General features: G+C 42.5%; 4 protein-coding genes across 4 annotated transcripts; all 4 read left to right on the plus strand.

Annotated features, from left to right (window-relative positions):
• Positions 1–3,826: 3,826 nt before the first annotated feature.
• On the plus strand, positions 3,827–10,871 carry scinla (scinderin like a). Its single transcript, XM_047587852.1, has 17 exons — positions 3,827–3,988; positions 4,794–4,983; positions 5,138–5,292; positions 6,626–6,787; positions 6,907–7,056; positions 7,168–7,254; positions 7,382–7,514; positions 7,660–7,748; positions 7,868–8,077; positions 8,166–8,299; positions 8,672–8,762; positions 9,158–9,328; positions 9,428–9,602; positions 9,679–9,794; positions 9,896–9,973; positions 10,061–10,121; positions 10,201–10,871. The coding sequence occupies exons 1-17, from the start codon at positions 3,842–3,844 to the stop codon at positions 10,368–10,370; spliced, it is 2,319 nt and encodes a 772-aa protein (XP_047443808.1). The 5' UTR covers positions 3,827–3,841; the 3' UTR covers positions 10,371–10,871.
• A 248-nt stretch (positions 10,872–11,119) lies between these two features.
• Positions 11,120–13,946, plus strand: zgc:109982 (uncharacterized protein LOC553564 homolog). Its single transcript, XM_047587853.1, has 6 exons — positions 11,120–11,264; positions 12,255–12,416; positions 12,521–12,700; positions 12,780–12,873; positions 13,316–13,499; positions 13,593–13,946. Exons 1-6 carry the CDS (start codon positions 11,168–11,170, stop codon positions 13,827–13,829), a joined length of 954 nt encoding a protein of 317 aa, XP_047443809.1. The 5' UTR covers positions 11,120–11,167; the 3' UTR covers positions 13,830–13,946.
• A 1,134-nt stretch (positions 13,947–15,080) lies between these two features.
• On the plus strand, positions 15,081–18,454 carry dr1 (down-regulator of transcription 1). Its single transcript, XM_047587859.1, has 3 exons — positions 15,081–15,965; positions 16,099–16,262; positions 17,227–18,454. The coding sequence occupies exons 1-3, from the start codon at positions 15,746–15,748 to the stop codon at positions 17,371–17,373; spliced, it is 531 nt and encodes a 176-aa protein (XP_047443815.1). The 5' UTR covers positions 15,081–15,745; the 3' UTR covers positions 17,374–18,454.
• A 142-nt stretch (positions 18,455–18,596) lies between these two features.
• On the plus strand, positions 18,597–23,585 carry LOC125009847 (protein wntless homolog). Its single transcript, XM_047588067.1, has 13 exons — positions 18,597–18,747; positions 18,844–19,107; positions 19,232–19,356; positions 19,424–19,579; positions 19,658–19,794; positions 20,754–20,922; positions 21,027–21,124; positions 21,205–21,268; positions 21,373–21,516; positions 21,604–21,687; positions 21,768–21,933; positions 22,060–22,145; positions 22,337–23,585. The coding sequence occupies exons 1-13, from the start codon at positions 18,642–18,644 to the stop codon at positions 22,409–22,411; spliced, it is 1,674 nt and encodes a 557-aa protein (XP_047444023.1). The 5' UTR covers positions 18,597–18,641; the 3' UTR covers positions 22,412–23,585.
• Positions 23,586–24,487: the final 902 nt, after the last annotated feature.

Genomic DNA, 24,487 nt, shown 5'->3' on the forward strand with positions numbered 1-24,487 from the left:
ACAACAACGAGGATGTAATAATTGGTTGGGAAGAGTTGGTGTGTTTACTGTATGTGCAGAATTAAAAAAAAAAAAAAAAACATATTGTCTACCAGAGATATGACGAATGTCCTTGTTGTGACAGTTTTGCAACGTTCACTAAAACCCAAAAGCCCCAAAACAGCATCATAACAATGAATGTGGTGTTCGCAGACGTGATACTATGTCATAGCTGGATTGTTTAAATACTTATGGAACTTTTCCCTCTCTGAATATTTGCTGCTTCAACAGAATGGCAAATACAAAAATACAAAACAAAAGCTATATGCATCGCAAGTATTCTTTTTGGCAGAAGCGACGTACAAATGATCTAAGCTACAGTATGTCATGCATCTTGCACACAGAGGTCATTGTAAACCAGATGTAGTGGCAGAGATGCGCCTAAGTTTTCAAATGTGTTTGACTGATGTGCATTGGAACAGGATATATCGTCGTGCGTTGACCAACCCTCAAAAAAAAAATTATGGCTTCAATCTTTCCCCGAAATTAACCACAGCTTAGATTAGACTGGAATATAAAATACTGCAGGATAAGACAATGAAAACTGAAAATTGCACTGCAGTTACATACTGAGCAGGCATAACATTATGACCACTGACAGGTGAATTAAATAACTTTGACCGTCTTGTGACGATGCAATGTTCTGCTGGGAAACTGTTGGACATGGAATTCATGTGGGTGTTACTTAGACATGTACCATCCACCTAGACCGGACCAGTCACCACCACACCCCATAGCCATCCCACTGACACGTCCAGCAGTCATTCCCAGCAGGATGCAGCCTGACACAGACACACAAAATAATTTAGGAACAACTACAAAAACATGAAAAAATCTGGCCTCCAAATTCACCAGATCCTAAACTGATCAAATATCTGTGGGATGCACTGGAACAAACCTGATCTACAGAGGCCCCTCCCCTCAACCCATAGGACCCAAAAACCCCCACTAACAACATTTTGTTAAATAGGACATGTTTTTCTAAATCCTGCTGGAATATGAATCCCTTGTTTCTCTACACAACATGCTCCAAAGTTAAGAGGAAGCTGAATTTGTACGTGTGGGAGGTCCATGACTACACCAAAGGTTCTGCCCTGTTCTCCACTTTTGAAACGAATCAATGTTACCGCTGCTAATTTTATAAATTCAGCATAACTGTACTGCATTGTGCGTGCTAATTCATGATTATTCATGATTCATGTGTTTGTTAACTGTCTTTGATCCAGATGTGAACAGATAAATGGCGCGGCACAAATCTGTTTTTATACATTTCCGCAACTGTTGCAGTAAGACATCACAGATCCTGACCGGCAGTTCAACTGTCATCTTCAGGTGAACTCATACACTGATTCTCAAATGCCCCTTCTCTTGCAGCATTATGGTGTATTCCAGTCAGGTTATTGTTCCGCTCTCTTTTATCCTGTATAAATCCATATACATCTAAAGTAAACCTTGTTAAATGAGGTACGGGGTGTTACGGGGAGCTTCGCGGGGATTGCACATGATCCAAGAATATTGCTTAGCGGTTTTCATCTAAATATATAATAAAAAAGCAAATATGCCGTCTCACTTTATTCCTCTTTCAAATAAGAGCGAAGTCGGGGTTCGGAGTTGACTCTGTTTTTATCTCACCAGATGAATGTGGAAAAAAACATCACCTCTGAATTCAAATTTGGGCAGTGTAAAAGTTTTTGTAAGCATGCATGTGCAGAATGTATGTAGCTAATATGTAGCTTAACTCAAGTCAGAGTAGCAGCAGGAGCAAGCAGCTGTAATGGATCTGTGCAGAGGTAAACTTGTCTACATTTCTTGCTCGGTGCTCTTGCCTTCAGTGTTTATTAAAAGCTAATCTAACAAGCTGGTGCACGTGGCTTCATCGATCTTTTCAACTTAACTTTTGCGAGGGAGAAAGAAAATTTAGTTTCCCAAAACTCAACATCCCATCTGACTTTAAAATCAAATATTTAAAATATTAAGGGTGACTCAAGGCTGTCTCACACTTAATTAAACTGACTGATAAATTAGCTGTGGTCCTAACCTGCGACACACAGTTCCCTTAAGTGGCTGAAAAGGATCCGCAGGGGCTGCTGCAGGAAATTAAAACTGAGCCTCGCCTGCAGACATTTCTGACTGACTGATTCTTGTATATGTGTGTACCCCTTATTCTACCAGGAAGAGGCCCTGTTATGACACTATCTCGTAGTAGTGATCCAGAAGGGCTGTTAATGCCTTTGTGTGAAACTCCGTGGCCTCCTTGGTTATGATAACAGCCCATATTCTTGACAGTTATGCAACATGCAATGTTGAGCGGTCTGCCCCGCTCAAGTCAGAACAAGTAGCTCGTAGTTGGCACCCTTTGTGCTCAATCACCACGTTAGAGCCGTGTGCTTGTGTATGTGTTTTGTCTTGTGGAGGCACGGTGGTATGTCCCAGATGGGACCGTGTTAGTTGTGCACACGCAACACAATGAGGCAGAATGTGCTGATGCAGCTCTGATGGTGGGAGTGATGGAGCCAGCACTAACCTGAGGCGACTGACGGAGCTCAGAGGGGAGATTTGTGCCTTTTCTTTCTGTCACGCTGCCACGTGGGAGTCAAAGTGGTCACAAAACTTTAGCTGCTGACAGGTTTTTGACAGACGATCACACCCCGAGCCGAAATGAGCGCTAAAACAACAACAATGTAATTGCCAAATCAACTGCGCAAGCGGAGAAGATGAGTGTATATAACAGGGCATATAGTCTAATGACTAGACCGGCTGTCCTAGCCGTCACAAATCCACTGTTTAGGACTCGGGAAGCCAATGACTCAACGTTCCATCCTGTTTTTTCCTGAAATTCCTGAATTCTGACTCATTAATGTTGCAGCTTATTGTCGGAGATCTCAAGTTCTGTGTTAAATATTCCAACTGACCATTACTCACAACCATTGCTCCAAACGTTAAATATACGTCTTAAAGCATTAAATGTTGCGTCACCTCTGTGCATAAACTGGGCACCAACTTTTTTTTTCCATGGTCTTTTGTGAGTTTTCATTTTCGCTTGCAAAAGCTGCAAACTTACGTAACAAACTTCAGTCTAAGGATGAAACTTCTGCAACTCAACGGCACGATATTGCTGCTCGTCCGATTTAGTAGCATATATGAACCGTTCCACTTTGTCTGATTTAGTTTGACCTACATCACTATGATTTGCATGATGTAAAAGATAATACAAGAGTGCAAATGCAAATGTCGAACAACACACATGAACTGTCATTTACAGCATAACTGCTGCATTCACACACCGGTGTTGGAAGAAACATTCATATCATATCATTGTGTTAAGGTATACACCAGCCCTTGTGTGTTTTACCAGTTGAACCACTGTCACTGAGACACTGACAGTGAAGCCTGAGAATTGTGGCTGGCAGAGGTTGAGCTAATCTTAATGGCCTTTTGTTTGTCTGGGCGGCTTTCTCAAAAGTGCCAGCTTAGTGCATTATGAGTTTAATCATATGCTTTGCAAGTAAAACCTGCACAATAAGCATTAATTCAATCTGAGGAAAGTAGTGTGATAGTACACTGAAACGCAGGGGAGCAGGGGTTGGTAAAAATGGAAAATATTCAAGCATGCAGCAAGGAAGTCCCAAAATAGACGGGTTAGTGTACTTCTGGACGTTATTTGACTTAGGCGTTGGTGCATTTTATTTGAGATTATCGTGTTCACGTGAAGTTTTACGAGTCGTTTCGTAATAATTTTGGCAAACTTATTTTATTCGGGAATCCTTCCAGCACGGCTGTTCTTATAGTGGGTTGGGTGAGGATGCGGCCGGACACGCCTCTCCCTCTGAACGCGGATGTTTGCTCTGCCTATATAGCCCGATCTGCGCGCAGGCAAGTCCGTGCGGAGAACTGGAAGAGCAGCGGCGCAGCTTCTACACACCCAGCATCTGTCTTTGCACCTCAGCAGGTAATGGAAACTTTTTATATATATATTCTGCCAGCAGCCTCTTTTTATGCCGTCTAAATTGATGCAGCTTTTAACACAATGTTTGCAAAATGTCTCTGCAAGACTGACGAGTTAAGATGTGCCTGCTTTTGCTTCAAAATGTAATAAAATAGTTGGGAATATTTTTTCATGATCAGGACAAACACGGAATGCACTCGTATATCTTCATCTAGGATGAAGAAGTTCATCAGTATATTTAAAGCAGTTGTTTCTAGGATGATAATATGCCATAATTTTCCACCATTGGATGGGATCTACACAGGATAATAATTACATACATTACCAGAAAACACAAAGTGCTTGTCTCGCAGGTGGGGAGTGGCTCTTCATTCCACTCTGCCTTGTAGTTTGACAATAGTTGCAGGGGACACACCCTGAGGATTTCCTTCAATCAGGATAATTCTATAAATCAGAACAGGGACCCGTATGACAGGTTAAGCAACAGATGCTGCAGAATACATACAGGGTGATCACTGCGTTCTGGGAAAACTGAGAACCATTAATGGAAATGAAATAAAGATAAGGTAATTCACCATTGTAAAGGTGGGTGGTAGGCGTGAACTTTTTGGTGCTTTGTAATGTGCATAACTATGCAACACAACAATGCAATTTATTCAAGCTTGAGATGAGGCAATCAAATTGCTTACTTTATCCAACGAACTGTTTCAGACCCAAAATCAGTTTATCGTGGCTTAAAATAAACTAGGCAAATCCTTTGCTGTGACTTAAAAGGTTACTTTTTTAATTAAGACATGCCTCCTCTTAGCCCCTGAGCACCATGGCACACAAAGAGTTTGCGACTGCAGGCAAGAAGCCTGGCCTGCAGGTGTGGCGTGTAGAGAAAATGGATTTGAAACCAGTCCCTACTGAACTCCATGGAGACTTCTTCATCGGAGACGCTTACATCGTGCTCTTCACCACCCCGGCTCCTTCCTACAATGTTCACTCATGGATTGGTATGGCATTCTTTGCTGATAATCTGAATTTTGTGGCTCACAATTTAATTAAATTTAATTTCTTTCTCCATAATTTTTTAGGCATTTTAATTATTATTATTATTATTATTTTTATTTATTTATTTATTTTTTGCTGTGATCTTTTACACCGCAGGTGATGAAGCTACCCAGGATGAGAGTGGGGCCGCCGCCATATTCATTACTCAGCTGGATGAACACCTCAGTGGAGCTCCAATACAGTTCAATGAGTTCCAAAACCAAGAGTCACTCACCTTTCTGAGCTACTTCAAGGCTGGCATCAAATACAAGGTGAAATATGCATGCACACCTTTTCCATGGTCATATAAATCATTTTCATTAAACACAATTTTATGCATATACAAAATTTTATTTATTTTTTATTATCAGAGAAAGCTGTTTAATGACCCATCCTACAGGTGTCATGTTTGCATGATGAGTAGGACTAACAATGCTATTTTGGGAGCTGTTTGGAGTTGTGGTAGATTTCTCCCTGGGGTTTTCCGCAGGAGGTTTCCATGGAAGGTTTGTACCAGCAAACAAGTCATGCAGAAACATTCTGCCTTAGTGCCAAAACACCAAATGGCTGCAGATGTTATGAGCTGAAGAAGGCCACTGGAAAACAGGTCAGGCTAGCCTTGTGCTTTAGTACAACACGCTGTGCAAATTAAAATACCAATCTTCTTCTGAACAGCTCCTTTACTGAGTTCAAGAGGATTTTAGCTGATTAACGTGATCTGTTATTATGTTGTTACCACAACATCAAAAGAGCTCTAAGAAACCATTATATCTTCCTGTGCACCACCAACATCACTGCAGATAGGAATAGAAATATAGCTTCAAGTGAATATGTTCCATGATTGTTTTCCAACAGTTACCTCCCCATATGGAAAATGAAATGATACAGTCAAGTGGCCAACAATGTTATTGCAGTTGACAAGTGATGACTGATACCAGAACATCACTTCCATCACTTTTCAGATATTCTGAATTCATGGGTGGAAAATAACACTTCTTAAAGTCAGATTTTGATCCTGAAATCACCCAATATTATTTGAGCAATTTCTGAGGCAGAACTAGGCACTAGACTGATAGCACTGGGTTAAAATTGCAGATGTGTGATGACCACCTCAAGGAGGATGCAACATTTCCCACATATGTTCCACTGAGCAACTTGGGGCCATCTTGTAATGCAATATCCAGTTCTCCTTGGTTTTACCATTTTTTATAGTCACTGAACACCATCTTAATGCCGGGCAGCAAATCCTCATCATCGCAAAATAGCCGCAGTTCAAGTTTCCCTTTTGTTAAATCTGTACCAAAAATGACACATGCAAAACCCCAACTGTGGGCTAGAATGGTTGTGGACCATTGACTTCCTAGATTTGCAGCTGGTTACGTTTCCATCTTGATGAGAAGGATTTGGTTATTGTACACTGTAAACAAACCAGTAGATTTGCGTTTACTTTGCACCATTGGAAAGATTCTTAGGAAGAAAACAAGGCTACACACATTAGGGTAACGTCGGTCTTCTCTTCCAACTCTATGAAGTGCAAATATGCACATATACAGTATACTATACATTCTATGCAGCTCATAGAGTAGTTTGAATGTTTTTTTACAGAAAGGTGGAGTGGCCTCAGGCTTCCAGCATGTGGTGACCAACGACATGAATGTCAAGCGCCTGCTGCACGTTAAAGGCCGTCGGACAGTCAGAGCTGTAGAGGTGGACCTGAGCTGGGATAGCTTCAACAAAGGAGACTGCTTCATCATTGACCTGGGAAAGGTGATCTGGAACAGGGACCGCACATTCAAAAGCATTTGACATCAATAGTAGGTTTCAAGTGTTGCACTGCTGTGCTTCATTTTCTTCTTCCTCTTCTTCTCCTCCTTGTGATATGACAGGACATCTACCACTGGTCTGGAAGTGAAAGCAATCGCTATGAGCGCCTCAGGACCACTCAGATGGCCAATGACATCCGCGACACCGAGCGAAACGGCCGCGCCACGGTGCACAGGATCGACGAAGGTTCCGAGCCAGAAGCTGTCATTAAAGTGAGGCTTGTTTTTAATCCAGAACTTCTCTGTGAACGTTTGCGACTGAATTTGTATTGCTCATTTGGGTGCCAGGAAGGATGTTAAGTACAATGCTGTGCATATTGTTAGGAACTCGGACCCTTGCCTCAGCTTCCTGCAGGAGGCTGTGATACCACTGCCGAAAAGACCAAAAAGAACCAGGCTTCTCTCTATCTGGTAAACACACACACACATACAGTGGTACCACTTATGAGACTTTTTTTATTTTGCATAACTGATTAATGTCATCTGAATGAATGTGAATAAATATTGCAGCATCTTAAGAGCTCTCACTTTTCTCTAGATTTCTGATGCTGCCGGTTCCATGAAAACAACTTTGGTGGCTGATAAAAACCCATTCAAACAAGACATGCTCTCCCAGAATGAATGCTACATTTTGGACAATGGAGGAGATAATAACATATTTGTCTGGAAAGGTATTTAAGCTTTTAACAGCCACTATTTTTTTGCAACCGTTTGATATTTTGTTGCTCTGTGGTTCCTCGCTATTTGACAACAACTGACTCACTGAAACAGATTTTATCAGAGTTTGACATCTGTATGACACGCTCCACACTGCAGGGCGGAATGCGAATGCAGATGAGCGCAAAGCAGCACTGGCTGCAGCACACAAGTTCATCAAAGATCACAATTACTCCAGGAAAACTCAGGTAATGTGGTTATGTAATGAAAGTCTGCAACCTGAACTCCATCTGTACTATCTTGTCTTATTAATTGATATACTTTTTTTTTTTTAACTTTTTATTTTGTGCATGTCTGCCACAAACAGGTCCAAGTAATACCAGCGGGGGCTGAGACCACCATGTTCAAACAGTTCTTCTTCAAATGGTTGGAAGGCGCGGCAACCCCAGGTCAGGTCTACACTATTGGTCGCATTGCCAAGGTGGAGCAGATTCCCTTTGACTCCTCGCAGCTCCACAGCAACAAAATCATGGCAGCCCAGCATGGCATGGTGGATGATGGATCTGGGAAAGTCCAGGTGCGACAGTCAACTTGACTACAATCAGGCTTTATATTCACTTATTCAAATATCAACGTGCATTGTGACATTGTTTGGTTGTGTGTAGATCTGGCGAGTGGAAGGAAGCGATAAGGTACCTGTGGACCCATCCACCTATGGACAGTTCTTTGGAGGTGACTGTTACCTGGTGCAGTACTCTTACAATGATGGAGGCAGAGAGAAGCACATCATCTACACTTGGTGGGTCAAACCTTTTAAGCTTTGTCGGATTTATCTATCTCTCCTTGGCTCTTGGTTTGTTCTTATTTTTGATCACCGGCCATCAATAAGAATCACTCTGGGGAGCATGAATATGCATCCAGCAATTAGACATTTCAGTCAGAGCCAACACGATGGACTGACAGACTGGTGAACAGACGGATATTACCCTCCCCCATGCGTAGCTGAAACTAGGAAAACCTGGACACTCAAAAAACATGTGGACAATTTTAGACTTATAATAATAATAATATATAACTGCCTGATTGGTAAACCAAAATTGATTTTCAAGCTTGACAGTGTGAGTGTCACCGTTCGTTGCACATTTGTATAAATCCTTTGTCTTTGCTGTAGGCAAGGGCAGAAGTGCACTCAGGATGAACTGGCTGCCTCCGCCTTTCTCACTGTCAACCTGGACGACAGCATGGGTGGAGTAGCTACACAGGTAAGACTTAAGTAAGCTTGTCTTTAAAGGAGCAGGTCAGAACTTAAGGAAAGCTATGCATTATGGCAGTGAGATGAACAATGCCATTGTTCAGATCTTTCTGCTTGTATAAAATATGAAGCTAAATCTAGAAGCTAGTCAGCTTGGCAAAAATGGAAATGGTTAAACAGCCACCCTGGTATACATTATTGTGAAATAGGGAGTTTGTTATCTTCAGACAAGACCAGACAAGCTGTTTTCCCCTGTTTATGCTAAGCTAAGCTAACCCGCTGCTGGCTGCAGGAAAGCGGTATGACTGAGCAAGTACTCACTGGAACTATTCCTGTAATGACCAACCTCTGCCAGTCAAGCTTTAGGGGACGGCTCTGATCCCCCATGACTTTGTATCTCTGCAGGTTCGGGTCACCCAGGGGCAAGAACCTCCTCACCTCGTGAGCGTGTTTAAGAGCAACCCTTTGGTCATCCACCTGGGTGGCACCTCTCGTGAGTCTGGCGACAGCGCGCCTGGCAGCACGCGGCTCTTCCACATCCGCAAGAGCTCCACCAAAGCCACACGAGCTGTTGAGGTCAGCCTCATTTATTACGCTGCGTGTGAAATAAAAAAAATGTTTTCCGGTGAATAGTTAAAAAAACAACGTTTCTTCCTCTCTTGCTGACTGACCCAGGTGGCACCCACCGCCTCCTCCCTGAACACTAACGATGTGTTCGTGCTGAAGTCACCCAGCTCCCTGTTCATCTGGAAGGGAAAAGGAGCAAGTGAGGAAGAGATGACTGCAGCTAAGTACGTTGCCGGCCTGCTTGGAGGAAGTCCCACTGAGGTGGAGGAGACCAAGGAGCCCTGTGAGTGTCAAACAAATACGCTGTAAAATAGTAAAATATTTCCTGTGTTAAACCGTGAACTTTCCCTTGTTGCCAGCTGATTTCTGGACAGCGCTGGGTGGGAAGGGGGACTACCAGACCTCCAAGACCCTGCAGAAAATAATCAGACCCCCACGATTGTTCGGTTGCTCCAACAAGACTGGCAGGCTGATTGTGAGTATTCATGTTTTAATTTAATAGTGTTTTTTTTGTTTTTGTTTTTTTTCCGGATATGAACTTATCTTACAACAATCCGTGTGCTACTCAATGTTTAGGCAGAGGAGGTCCCCGGTGACTTCACACAGGTCGATCTGGCAACTGATGATGTCATGATTCTGGATACATGGGATCAGGTATGCTAATACATTTGATGACGCTTGTAAATATCATTTTTTATTGCTTTCTTGGCTCTAAATCCCTTCGGTTGTTTCTCCCACCAGATCTTTGTCTGGATCGGCAAAGATGCCAATGAGACGGAGAAAGCTGGATCATCCAAGATTGGTGAGAATAGCTGAATTATTAGAAACAAAAGAAAAAAAAAAGACTTCAGTTTGCATATGTGCCCTTACTTTCCTTTCAGCCCAAGAGTATGTGAATTCAGACCCCTCTGGCCGCCGCGGTGTCCCCATCACCATCATCAAGCAGGGGGAGGAGCCGCTCACTTTCACCGGCTGGTTCCTCGCTTGGGACCCCAAGATGTGGGACAAAGATCTTTTGAAGTTCATGCAAGCCTCTATCAAGAAAGCCTAACTAGGGAAAACACAAAGACGTAGCATCTGCAGAACATCCAGGAAATTTGAATGCTTATCATGCATTGCTGGTTTTACGTAATCATAATCATTTAGGATATCGTGAGCTTAGAATTTCAAACATCTACGTCTTTCCGTGTAGGTGCACTAAGCAATAAATACTTACACTATTTTGCAACACTGACGTGCTCAGCTCAACACCAAGTTGTGTGTTTTGGGAGTATCACAACGAAGATTCAAAGATATGCATAAGAAAATACTCAACATTTTACAATTAAAACAATCCATACATTTGTGCACACGGTTTCCAGATTGTTCTTTGTTCCTCATTTACCTTCTTTCATTTGCAACAAGTTGTATGTGGCCTTAGAATTATCTAAAAATAAAAAAATAAGCTCTATAGCTGAGGTACCGTCGCACACTATTGTTTCAGTAAATTGTGATTCTTTATAGCCCCGGTTGAGAAATCATGAACTTTAATAAAAACATATTGCCATTTTCAGATTCTGCTTTTTTATTCTAGCAAGATTTTGCTTTGATTGCTTCCTCCTCTTCCATTTCACGGCAACGATCGACTTGTTATCATTAGCTTAAATCCTCACTATGCCGCAGGACCATGAGTAGGCCACGTTCAGTGGTAATCTTCAGGCCATGTGCACAAGGCTTCTGCTGAGTTGCAGACCTGTGGATTAAGGAGAGGGCTTTAAAAGCGCCTCCAGTTCACCTTCCACCTCCCTATCTTTTGTTCCCTCTCATTCTCTGCGGCTGGAGCTGCAAGACAAACAGCAACCAGGCACAATGAACCAGAAGGTGGTACTCATCACCGGCTGCTCCTCGGGGATTGGCCTCGCTTTGGCTGTCCGCATCGCAAAAGATGAGAAGAAGAGGTTCATGGGTAAAAAATTTTAAAGGCTTGGTCTAAAGTTGTTGTGTAGTGGACAGCTGCATGAAAGAGTTGCGTGAAAGTAGCACAAGAAATTAAAGGGAGAAAGTGGTAATTTAAGAACTGAGAGACTATATGAAAGTTAATAGAGGTGGCAGGAGTCGGTGAGGGGGAAGGTACGTCACGAGAGGAAGGTAATTTTTTGAAAAGGCATGAGAGTTAATTATGTAATGATCTCATATTCATACTTCCTTTCTGCATTCGTCTAATTTAGCAACTCTCATCTGTACTAAATAGAATGAGAATGGCTCCGGTTTCGAAGAGTAGAGTTGCATTCATGTGCACTACTCTATGTTTGTCTTAATTTACGATGTGTAATTTGTTTTGTACTGTAAATAGGGCATTTTTTCAGGGTCCAATCCAAAGCTTACGCCCAGACAGTCTCTTATCTAATCTAAACCTTGGTGAGAAAAACAACCTCTAAACTTAAAACATTAAACCCAGCTCTTGTTGATGTATATTCAACAATAAAACTGACCTCTGAAAATACAGCCGTAATAATACTAATTATAGTTATAGTCATAGCCATGTAGATATTCTTTACTTTATGTGCAGAGTTTCAAGGTTTTAACTTGAGAAACTTGACCTGGTGCCAAAAAAGGGGCAACAATTTCTCTTTCCCCCAAACAATGTCCAGGTGACCCTGGATAATCCACCTATTCACTGTCAACAGCTTTCACTGGAACTACTTTCTGTGGAAGAAATAGACACACTAGGGATTACGGATTGAGTAGCTGAGACATCGCCAGCTGTCAATTTCCAAGGCTTTAAACATCATAAATGCAGTTCGACTGCATCCATTGCATTGGTTAATCAAACACAAACAGGAGTCTTTTAGTAATGTTGTTTGCGTTACTATTTATTCCGTACTTTGTTAGTTTTCTTTCATTGAGACAAGCAAAAACAACACCGCTGTTTTGGAATGAATCCCATTTGTTGCAGTCTACGCCACCATGAGGAACCTGAGTAAGGCTGAGCCCCTGGTTGAGGCGGCGGGTCGGACCCTGGGCAGGACCATGGAGATCAAGCAGCTGGACGTGTGTGACGAGGACTCCATCAAAGCCTGCGTGGACAGCCTGCCTGAGCGCAGAGTGGACATTCTTAGTAAGTAAATTCATTCAAAGCATACGGAAAACATTATTACGAATGTGTTTTTTAGTTCTTTGTATCTATGTATACCATACTCACCATACTTGAATTCCTTACAGTAAGTAATGCTGGGATGGGTCTGATTGGACCCATCGAGTGTCAGTCTATTGATGAGATGAAGACGGTCATGGACACCAACTTCTTCGGGCTTGTGCGACTGCTGAAGGAAATCCTACCTGACATGAAGCGGAGGAAAAAAGGCCATATTGTGGTGATTAGCAGCGTCATGGGCATTCAAGGTGAGCACGGCCAGAGCTCTTTGCCATTAGAGCGTCTTGGTTACTACACGGTGTCTAATTGTGTACTTCTGTGTTTTAGGAATTTTATTCAACGACGTCTACGCGGCATCCAAGTTTGCAGTGGAAGGCTTTTGCGAAAGCTTAGCAGTACAAGCCCTGAGGTTCAATCTGAAGTAAGACACTGATCCTGCTTTGCCGCTGAACCGAGTTTCATTTTGTATGGGTCGTTTCGGATGAGAATTCAAAATGTATCCGCAAAGCTGGGATCCGCTTTCCTACGGGCTAACGTGAAAATACCTGCACACCACTCCCTGAATGTGTCTGAATTTGTGCAGTTGCATTGCACAAGACTCTGTTGCACCATTAAGAGTAAAATGCGCCTGTCAAAGTATGGCATGGCAAACGGCATCATAGCACACTGAGGTTTTAGGCAAGTTCGAACGCAGCATGACATGAATATCAGAGGGTACAACCATGAACATGATGGTTTCAAATGGGACTGGAGTAAACTGTGCATTTAACACAGTGGACATGTTTTAAAAGTATTATTTGGTTTCTTTGTTATTTAGACTATGATTCCTGTTGTGAGTAATTATATTTGTACTTCTTCTTTAGCATCAGCCTGATAGAGCCAGGTCCGGTGATAACAGAGTTCGAGCGTAAGGTTTACGAGGAGGGCATGAAGACTGACCTCAGCAACGCTGATAAAGTCACAGCCGACATGTTCACAAACATCTATCTGAAGAACTACAACCAAATCTTCGAAACCCTCGGGCAGACGGCTGAGGACGTTGCTGAGGTGTGGTATTGTTCAGCCACAGAATGATGGGGTCGTTGTCTGCACCTCCGGTTTATGTTAATCCTTTGATTTTCTTTTTTCTTTTTTCTCTAGCACACCCACAAGATCATCACCATGGATAATCCCCCTTTCCGGCATCAGACGAACACTCTCTACACCCCCATGACCACACTCAAATATGCCGACCCCAATGGTGACCTTCCGATTGACACATTTTACAAAATGGTGTTCGAGCACGACAAGGTCTTCAACGCCAGCCTGAACTTCCTCAAGCTGTTGCGCTGGAGAAGCCGAAAGAGCTTTACCTTGGACAAAAAAGAGGGCAACTGAGTTTTCGTTCTATTGCTTTTAACCATGCATGGCTTTCTAGTATTTCCCCATTGTTTTATTTTTAGCGGAAGTACATTTGTGACAAAGTGATAAAATAAACAAAGAAATTAAATATCATGGAGGGTGGCGGTCTCTTTTCATATCTGTCTGGAAGTGTCTAGTGCTTGTCTTAATCCACTTCCTGGTACGTCCAGCTGGCCCTCATAACTTCTTTAAGTTTTAATCCTGATATTACACTATATGTCTGTAGTAAGCAAAGCTGTGGCAATGTCAATTGATGCATCTGATGAAGCAATTCATAAACTTATCGAGTGTCATTGAGAGCTCAGGGTTTGAAGCCTGTTAAGCACTGACATTTAGAAGTGATTCATTAAAATCATGTACTACTTTATAATCCAATTAGTGACATACTGTGTTTGTGAGAGTGGATTATGGAAGATATTCACACATGGTCTAATCTGGGATTCAGCTGTTATGCTCTGAGTCTCACGCAAGTGGACTTTAACTAAGAGAGAATTAAAATATCATATTACATTGCACTATTTACTAGTGCTCAATATTCAAGATTCACATTTATTGTTATTATTATGAGTGTACATAATGTAATGGGGGTAGCTCCTGACTAAAGTAGTGTAAATATAAAATAAATAAAATAAAATAATATAATATAAAATAGTGCTGTAGAAATATACATATATCCTCCTTATCTGGTCTACTTCCACCTCTGTGCTATTGTTTTTCCCCCTTGTAAACAGTATTGTGCAATATATTTATTCTTTATCGTATATTTATCTTTTTTTATACAAAGTTTTGAATATTATATTCATATGCCTGTGTATACGGTTTCTGTTTAGTATTCCTGCTGTGCGCCAAGCCATTGCACCAAATTTTCATTTTGATGGAAGTCTAAATCACACATAAAATGTGTCTAAGTGTTGGTCTTCAACAAGGGTGCAGTGTTTGAAGACCAAGACTAAGTCTCTGTAATGGATCTCATCATTGTCCGAGATGAGACCCACCACGGTGGTGTCATCAGCAAACTTCAAAATCGTGTTTGTGATAGTACAACAGATAAAACAACAGTCTTGTGTGAACAGTGTGAGGAGAGTGAAGAGAGCTGGGCTGAGCACACAGCACAATAGAGAAGGACAGAAGATTAAAGTATGATAGAATATAAACATGTTACACCAAGTGACCGCTAGATGGCGGTAACTACTTGTCCAGCGGCTTGAAACAGCTCCTGGAGACACACGCTGCTTCCGGCTCTTTGTCGCTGACGTTGCATCCGGGCAATTTTAGGCTAATGTTGGGCAGAATATCAAAATATAAATTTACCGCTACTCCCTATCCGTTTGTTTAAAATGTTTGGTTTACTTGGCGATGCCAGTTAGAGCACCCAGCAGTGTTGTTGCTGTTTTGTGCTGTCCGCCATCCCCGTAAATCCAGCTATTCATTGCATATGCAGAGGGCTACTACTTCATTGTTAGCCTAGCCGTAGCCATGCTCTCACACTCTTCTTCCTGGCTCAGGGACCACAGCTACTAGCTAGCCCGGTAGCTGGCTAGCCAAACGTTTTCTCAGTATTAACGTGTTTGTTATTTGTGCGTTAGCGCTTCTTGCACATTTAATTTCCGGTCACATTCCCCGTTAAAGCGCCGGTCTGGAGAAACCGCGTCTCGTTTGTTTTGACACGTACACCTAGCTATTAGCTTTGTTAGCAAGACAGGCAGCCGGCTAACTTTGAGGAAACGTCTCATTGCTTCATGACATTAAAGTGGTGTTGACGCTGCCTTGACCTGGGCGGTTTACTTCAGCTGCATTGACTAAAAAAGTCATTTCACGATTCCGGTGACGACCTCTCAGGTCAAGTAACCGGAGTTTCTGTTTCTTGGTCTGTGGTCAGTTCGCCTGCCACGATGGCTTCTTCCTCTGGGAACGACGACGACCTCACCATCCCGAGAGCAGCTATCAACAAGATGATAAAAGAAACTCTCCCCAACGTACGAGTGGCTAACGACGCCAGGGAGCTAGTGGTGAACTGTTGCACAGAGTTCATCCACCTCATATCCTCGGAAGCCAATGAAATATGCAACAAGTCCGACAAGAAGACCATCTCTCCCGAGCATGTCATCAACGGTGGGTCCTGGTCCTTGTTCGCTCTGGCCTTAATGCATTTGTGGGGACTGGGCTACTGCTTGAAAGGGGTGTGTCTGTGTTAAAACCACAGAGAGTAATTAATACACTTTCGCCTCTTGTTTTCAAACCACAGCCCTCGAGAGCCTCGGTTTCGCATCATACATCACAGAGGTGAAAGACGTCCTGCAGGAGTGTAAAACCGTAGCCCTGAAGAGGAGGAAGGCCAGCTCTCGACTGGAGAACCTGGGCATCCCGGAGGAAGAGCTCCTAAGACAACAACAGGAACTATTTGCCAAGGTGTGAAAAGATAAGCCATTACCACAATGTGCAAGGCTGCACGCACCAATGAGATTGATGAGCTTGAGCAGGAAGACGCTCTGTTGAGAAGTGAAGCATGGTAGTTTCAGGGCCCCATGAAAACACTTATTACTCCATAGAGGTAAACCGTCTAGACGGAGTGCAGCTTCCCAACCTGGTTGGACTAGTTTTGTTTGTATGAACGCCTGCAGGAAAGGCTCGATGCAAAATTTGCATCATTTGAATGTTATGTTCCAGCAAAGCGATCTGGTGTCTCAGTGATCGGCTCAGCTGCTGCTCTGTGACAGATTAAAAAGTTGACTAGTTGGGCATGTTATGGCTACACACAACTGTTGACTGATGGTTCAGTCTCATTGCAGCATCTCAGCCATAAGTGTAATTTCGTTGTGCTACAGTACGTCTGTTGTACAGTGACAATAAAAGTTTTCTATTCTATTCTAGTTTGGGCAAGGCCCATTTTTTTTCAATGCAATTCTGGTTCTTAATAGTAGAAACAACTAACTGACAAACGTAAAGTTTTACATAGACATATAAGAGCTCACATTTAATAATAATAATTTAATAAAGCTTGTCTCTCACAGATTAAGCACATGTAGCCCCTTAAGAAAAAGTACAGGGCAGTTGATCTCAAAACTCTCAGTGAATGTCTTACTGTTGGAACAACAACAGCAAAATTTTGCCTTTGCGTCATGAGTTTATGTTTAAATTGTCATGGCAACATATTTATAGGAATTATGATATTGGACAATTTAACATGCATTTTTGCTCTTGAGGTTTCCATCTGCCAGACAACTGCACACGATATTCCTTGCATGTCTATATATAAGTTTGAAAAAAAATAAAGTACTTTATTTCTAATTACACATCAAACCTCTTTTGTTGAAATGTAATTCCTCATTCGCCTTTGCCTCGTCTCACATCTGTCCTATCTGCGTTTCCGCAGGCACGGCAGCAGCAGGCAGAGCTCGCCCAGCAGGAGTGGTTGCAGATGCAGCAGGCTGCCCAGCAGGCACAGATGGCAGCAGCGTCTGCGAGCGCAGCCCAACAGGCCGGTTCCTCTCAAGATGAAGACGAAGAGGACGACATGTGATCCCCGGACACCGTTCAACTTGTCCGAATCCCTTCCTGGGACAGTGTTGGCACAAAAAAAAAAAACATCTCCCAGTGCTGTCATCGTTAGAGACATGAGACGCATATGACTGCTGGTATACATCTGCGAAACATGGGAAATGCACATTTGGAACGGACAGTGAAAAGAAAGATGAAGGGGGATTTCAAGATAGCCACACGTTCAGATAACAGTACCTGAAAATGATTTGGATTGGACGTCTGAAGTTTTTGATTAATCCCATTTCTCCCCCCTTTTTAGTTGTTTCTGTTTAATACTGTCATGATATTATGTTGTGAGTTCTTTGTAGAGTTCTGGGTGTGCTGTTGACACACTGAAGGCAAACGCTGTCTGGCATATGTGGATGGGTTTTGGTGGTAAATGCAGCAAGAGTTTGCTCCTTCAGGTACCGCACCAGATAGCTTGTTTAAGTCATCCATAGTTCTTGATCACAGTCAGTGGTTTGGGAGAACTGCTCTTGAGTAATTTCAGAGCATCCGATTCCTCCTTTCTTGGTGTTAGATGGTCATTTTTACAGAAAGGGGTTTCCTAATTCCCTTACTGGTATATTTGTACAACAGTGGATTGTTTGAGGGGATGTGAATATTGAATTTGTTCTATTAAGTAGAGAAATAAATGGATATTTTGTTTAATTTTAACTCAATGTACTTTATGTTGCATTTTCCTTCTACCTTGAACCACCCACAGTATTGGTAATTAGCTACACCTTCGAGAAATGGAATATATTTGTCTCATAGAACCAAAGATAGCGGACAGACTAACAGCCCAGATTTTTTTTAAAAAAAGGTGTAGGTGCTACTGTAATTCACGTTGCTGACTACGGATCAGTATAAGCAGTGATTAACCGATAACTTTGTAAAATGCTTTGATATCCAGGCCGAATTTGTTATTTCCCTTCTCCTCAGTTGCAGTATCAAACATTTGCATTGTGACTGTGGTCAGTCCTCAGTGTAAAGACAAGTAATCTAGTTGTGATACACATTCACTTGCCTATACTACAAAGTTGTATTCTTTAAGCAATAAAGGAAGCCTGTTTTATAGACACACGCTCTACGTTCTTTTCAATCTTGTAACAGCCCCCTCCTCACCCCTGCACACGCTCTGTTTCACCGTGAAGTCTGAGGCAGGCTATTAGGACGGTCAGATGTGCGCGAGCAGGTGAACAAGCTGCAGCACTTTGTTTTGTCAGGACCCACATATATATTTCTTTTTCAAAGTAACTCTTGGAAATGGCGGGAGCTATCATAGAGAGCATGAGCACAAAAAAGTTGGTCGTGTTCGGTTGCTTTATTCTGCTCTTCCAAGTTTTTTCCATTCTGGTTGGAGCATTAATTGGTAAGTGGACACATCTTATTATGTTTTAATCTAGTTACAAAAAATATAAATAAGCTTTTAACAGTCTTTTAAGAACTTTTTTTTTTTTTGCCATAGCTCCCAGTCCAACCAGTGCAATCCATTACTTGGCCACAAAATGCATTAATCGCCACAGGACGAGCGTCTGGCTCATGCCGTGGGGTTCTAATCGGTGCCAGCAGATCCACAGTTTCGATGAGCCTCTGGCAAAGACTCTGGACGCCAACGACATCGTTTTTGCCGTTCACGTGCCTCTCCCCGACAAGGAGATGAGCCCCTGGTTTCAGTATATGCTGGCTGTCCTGCAGTTCGACATCGCTTTCAAAATGATAAATCCGATTGGTAAGAAGTGCGTCTCGGGTTTGTTGTCAGTAATGCAAATAATGTAGTTCCCAGGTACAGTTGTGGATGTATAACAAACTGAGTGATGCCCCCCCTCCGCCCCCACCCCCACCCGTCTGTGTAGAAGACGGCGCCGTCGTCACCATTGATGCTCGTCTGGCGTTCAGGGATGATCTGATGTCTGAGTGGACCGCAAAATTCCACTCAGTGGAACAAAGGCCGCTCAGATGCACACTGGCTGTCCCCAAGGTAAAACCTGCATGACAGCATTTAATGCATCAGCTAAGTGACTTAGTAAAATCCCGTGCTTTTGCAGACGTATGAAAACGAGGGCCGCTTTTACCGCTGTGACCCCGTGCCATTCATGGAGCTGGGGAGCGTGGCCCACAGGTATTTTTTAATCAACCTGCGTCTGCCGGTCAATGACACGGTCAACGCCGGCATTGGAGAAATAAAGGACATTCATCTTGTGGTGAGTTTAACTCCTTGATTTTGTGCGTTTTATTTGCATGTGTCACGTTCAAATATTTGACGTGCCTCTCCCTCTAAGGGGATCCACCAGAATGGAGGATTCACTAAAGTGTGGATCAGCATGAAGACTGTGTTCAGCCCCTGGGTGTGCGCGGCCACAGCCTGGTACTGGCGTAGGATCCGTCTCATGGCGAGGCGACCCATCCTTTTGGAAAAGTACGTCTCAGTAAGGCAGAACGTGTTAATCACACTTCGCTTAAATGTGTAGCTACTCGAAAATATTGCTATATTTTAGAGTTAAAGGTACCAAGTAAGTGTTTCATACCAATTTGATGATGCATAATACACTCACTAACCGGTGAAAACATTCCTTCCCTAAATCTTAGCTTCATGAGTATTTTATTCAGCATTGGTTTCAAATAACTGAGAGCTGTTGATTTAACTGTTTCATTGTGGGGGCTGTGGTTTGAATTGCTGTTTAATTGTATTGGACTGGAGCTAAATTGCACTTTAGTGTTTAATTTTATCCACACCACAAACTACAACCTCACAAAATGATCATCCGGTTGACTTTTTATAATAAGTGCTAGAAATTATGATATGAGTGCATTTACACAAAAGGTTATTCCAAAACCCGCACTTATAATTTACATGTTACATAATATGTTTCATAATATCATTGAATGGTCCTAAAATAAGATGGATAAGCGCTAATATACATATAATCGCTAATATACATCTGAAATAGTGCATAATAGAAATAATCAGATTGTTCCATAAAGCCTTAATTATGTTTCATTTTATATTGGACACTTCCACACAGCTTCTGCATCTGCACACACCACCATCTTTTTTTTAAAAAAAAAACAGAAAGTGAAGTTATGCAATGCAGCTCCAGTGCTTTTAGGTTTTTAGATTTGTGGGATAACTAAAAGCCACAGGCACGCCTTCTGGCCTGCACTGGAGAGGTAGAAAATGATTCACTTCGGTGGTTTCATGCGCAGGAAATGAAAATTCTTCAATCCAAAGTGCACGATTGCCTCGAACTAGGTCAATACTGTGCCTGAAGCAGAGAAGAGAAAGAGTTGCTTGTCTTTTTAGAGCAGAAGTAAGCACTTGTATTGTGTAGAGTACTCGTTTGGCTGTTTACGTTATCTGTTTGCTTTTTTTTTCAGAGTCATCTTTGCTCTGGGCATCTCAATGACCTTCCTGAATGTGCCGGTCGAGTGGCTGTCGATGGGCTTCGAGTGGAAGTGGACGTCGCTGCTTGAAGACGCCCAGCAGGGCGCTTTCTACTCCACACTCTTCTGTTTCTGGATCATCTTCTGCGGCGAACACCTCTTGGTCGACATCTAATTCTTCTCCTCAGCTGTACGTTTCCTCGCACTTTTCTGTTTTTAAGTTAATGTGCTTTTTTTTTCCTTTTCTCCAAATAACAAATCCTTCAGGACCAAAGTCGGAGGAATCGGCTCTCGGCATACTGGTGGCAGGTTGGACTTGTGATGTTTGGCTCGTCTATTCTTCTCATATTTGACCTGAGCGAAAGGTACGCGACCTATTTCTTGGTGTCTTTTACAACTTAAAACACTTTTATAAAATGGTAATCCTTTCCCTCTTTTACCCAAGGGGAGTTTATTTGAGCAATCCTTTCTACAGTGTGTGGGCATCAGAATTCGGGACAAAAGTTTCAGTATCCTTCAGATATTAATACTGCCGTATAAAATGTCACGTAAACATGTTTACCACTCAGCTCAAAGGCATTCTAGCTTTTTTTTTCCTTGATGGCAATCACAGATTACTTTCATTAGTGTGGCGGGGATTTCCATTTGTCTATATTTCTTCTCCCTGTGTCACATGGTGTGTCGTGTGTTCAGGAACATTGGTGGGAAAATGCAACAGCTTCCTTCCATGCCAGAGGCTAGGAGGCTGCACTACAAGGTTGGATTGGTTTAAAATCTAAATCAGAAACGGAAATGAAATCATTAAATCCCAATTCAATACTCGCTCGTTTGTTTTTTTTGGCAGGGTAGAATTTTCAGGTTTAAGTTTTTGATGCTAGTAACTCTCGCGTGCGCGGCCATGACCGTCACCTTCTTCATCTTAAATCAAGTAAGTATCAACTCTCTGTATGGACACAGGATGTGTGTTTTTATTGTTTGGGGCTCCTAGGAATTGTATTTTGTCCCCAGGTCAGTGAAGGTCACTGGCACCTGGGCGACTACACTCTCCAAGTCCACAGCGCCTTTCTCACGGGGATCTACGGCATGTGGAACCTGTATGTCTTCGCCATTATTTTCCTTTACGCTCCCTCGCACAAGCACAAGAGAAACGAGCCAGGAGACAGTGGACAAACAGGTGTGTTACACTTTTACTGTTTGGTTTCGAATCCATCTCTTTGAACAAATGAAGGAAGATGTTTGCTTTGTCAGTATGTCAAATACGTTTGTCACAAGCGTTTGTTTGCCTGAGATTATGTTACAGATGTGACGGAGAAGCCGGAGAGCCAAGAGACACAGCTGACATGTGGAGAGCACGGGCCCACGGAGGCGTACAGGATCACTGGGAAGGTGGCTGAGGACTAAATGACTCAGACATTGTAGAATATTGTAACTTTCATTGTATGTATTGTCTAGATGCCAGTGGGACCTGCATGTAGTGCTAATTTCCATTCTGATGGAAGCAACAGAAGTGATGTTGATGCACAAACGGAATCACAAGCAATCTTCAAAAACTCATTGGATGCCATTTCGTCACTCAGCAGTGCAACGATCCTGAGCACAAGGCAAAGAGTCGAACACCTGATCTCAGACTGACGGAACAATCCACCTACTGAACACCAGAGTAAACACAGAGAGCCCAAATCAAGCAAGAGCTCCTGATGTGGAGGTCTTCATAGCCGTCCAGTTACCTTTTCATCTATAAATATAGACTAGCTACTGATGCCGCCCACCAGCACCCACTGAAATTTAGTCACACTGACTCAGCAACAGCTACTATATGCAGAATAGAACAATAAAGTAATAAAATGATTATTTGCAGACACCAGTGTATAAAAATACTTCAAACATATTGCACTATAATAAATATTCTGCACACTGTAAGTTTTGTCGATTTGTTGCCAAGTTGGTGTTATTTTGTATGTTAAATGGGTTGTATTAGAAATACTTTGTCACTGCAACGAAACAACGAAATTTTGTTTGGCAGCAGTCTCTGGAAGCTTCTTAAGGGTAAGGTGTTTGTGAAGGTAATAAATAATCTCATCTTATGTAGACGCTTCTCGTCTGGAGGGTCTATCCCAGCTGTCATCGGGCGAGAGGCGGGGTACACCCTGGACAGATCGCCGGTCTATGGCATGCTAACACAGAGAGACAAACCACCATTCACACTCACACTCATACTCACTATGGCTATTTTAGAAACAAGCATGTCTTCAGATGGTGGGAGGAAGCCGCAGTACCCAGAGAGAACCCACGCAGACACAGGGAGAACATGCAAACTCCGTACAGAAAAGAACCCAAACCGTCTTGGAATAAACATATTAAAAATATATATTTAGTTGAAACTCTGCACTTTTATTGTCGTGTATTGCATACTCAGTGTATAATTAAAACAATATATGTGCACTGTACTCACATAACCTGAATATCGGTTAAATTTAAGTAAGTATAATGGCATTAATGACAACAGAATTTGTTTTTCCACATCCACATTTGTACGAATGCAGCATGATCAACTATACCGTGCACAGCAGTGGTGCACAGAGCTACCGACAGGGGTCGCTGCTGTGTCAACAAACCAGGGAGAGACGCCGTGTCGTCCAGCCCAGCGGCAGTCCTCAGTCAGCAGAGGACTGACCGCGTCTCCAGCCGCTGTGCTTAAACGCAGCACGGCCGAGTGTTTGTTTGATTCACGGCGAAAGTTTTCAGTCGACACTTTCAATTTAACCGAAAGGATCTCGGTGGGGAATATTTCATGGCTCGACTTTGAAAAAAAAAAAAAAAGAAAAAGAAAGAAAAGAAAAAAGAAACTCCTTCGAGATTCGAGAGGCCAGGTGAGTGAGATTAGGCTGCATGAATGATCTTGGTGGCTGTGTGTATGGACTCTAATGCTGCGGTTAAATAACGCCAGGTGGTTAAACTGTGACTTCCAGTCCGTTAGCATTAACCTGAACAGCAGCCCGTGTAAAACAGGCATGGATGGTTTGGGGGGAAGAAGAAAAGAAAAACATAAATGGTATATATTCCATCTGGTCGTTGTTTATTTCATTTGCTTTGTAAAAATTTACAGCTTGTCAGCATTAGATTTTATTCTGTGGACACACTGGTGGTTAAAGCATCATTGGCGACAGGTGGTTGTAAAGAAGAGAAGTAAAAGAGGAGGAGGCCACCTGTTTCTCAGTAATATCATGGAGGTATTTCTGAGAGGCATTGCTAAATCTTCTGCAAAGGTCAGTGAATATCCGAGAGATTTACTATAATGAAAGGTTACGTCTTTTTTTTCTTTTTTCTTTTTTGAGGAAGTAGGCCTTTATAACGTTTTTTTGAGCAGACCAGAACCAATCTTAAAGATGATTTCCATTAGACATGAAAGCATTTCATGGGAAGCCAGAGAAAGCTGTAACACATCAGGGCCACGGTGGAAACCTAGAAACTCTAGTCTGTTTCAGTACAGTGAGAATGAATGACCTCACCGTGCCCTCTCTTCAAGTGCTTGGTCTGCATCAAGTGAAACATGAGGGGCTGGTCTGCACATCAGACGTGTTTGTAGAAGAAAGACAACCAGAACACAAATAAAGGTTTGGTCACATGTTGTTGTTTTAGTCTGAAGCCTGTCTGCAAGTTGTTTTCAACAGCCACTGCATGATATTAATACTCAAAAGTCCCCCTCCCCTCAAAAATGTGCTTTGGGC

Source organism: Mugil cephalus, chromosome 6 (assembly GCF_022458985.1).
Source record: "Mugil cephalus isolate CIBA_MC_2020 chromosome 6, CIBA_Mcephalus_1.1, whole genome shotgun sequence".
NCBI lineage: Eukaryota > Metazoa > Chordata > Actinopteri > Mugiliformes > Mugilidae > Mugil > Mugil cephalus.

Coding starts and splice junctions, on each gene's coding strand:
- dr1 (XM_047587859.1), top strand. CDS start 15,746: ATGGCTTCTTCCTCTGGGAACGACGACGACCTCACCATCCCGAGAGCA. Junction 15,966..16,098: donor TCCCGAGCATGTCATCAACG/GTGGGTCCTGGT, acceptor TTCAAACCACAG/CCCTCGAGAGCCTCGGTTTC. Junction 16,263..17,226: donor AACAGGAACTATTTGCCAAG/GTGTGAAAAGAT, acceptor GCGTTTCCGCAG/GCACGGCAGCAGCAGGCAGA.
- LOC125009847 (XM_047588067.1), top strand. CDS start 18,642: ATGGCGGGAGCTATCATAGAGAGCATGAGCACAAAAAAGTTGGTCGTG. Junction 19,357..19,423: donor GCACACTGGCTGTCCCCAAG/GTAAAACCTGCA, acceptor GTGCTTTTGCAG/ACGTATGAAAACGAGGGCCG. Junction 20,923..21,026: donor TCTGCGGCGAACACCTCTTG/GTCGACATCTAA, acceptor CAAATCCTTCAG/GACCAAAGTCGGAGGAATCG.
- zgc:109982 (XM_047587853.1), top strand. CDS start 11,168: ATGAACCAGAAGGTGGTACTCATCACCGGCTGCTCCTCGGGGATTGGC. Junction 11,265..12,254: donor TGAGAAGAAGAGGTTCATGG/GTAAAAAATTTT, acceptor CATTTGTTGCAG/TCTACGCCACCATGAGGAAC. Junction 13,500..13,592: donor CGGCTGAGGACGTTGCTGAG/GTGTGGTATTGT, acceptor TTTTTTCTCTAG/CACACCCACAAGATCATCAC.
- scinla (XM_047587852.1), top strand. CDS start 3,842: ATGCGGCCGGACACGCCTCTCCCTCTGAACGCGGATGTTTGCTCTGCC. Junction 8,763..9,157: donor TGGGTGGAGTAGCTACACAG/GTAAGACTTAAG, acceptor GTATCTCTGCAG/GTTCGGGTCACCCAGGGGCA. Junction 9,603..9,678: donor GGAGGAGACCAAGGAGCCCT/GTGAGTGTCAAA, acceptor CCTTGTTGCCAG/CTGATTTCTGGACAGCGCTG.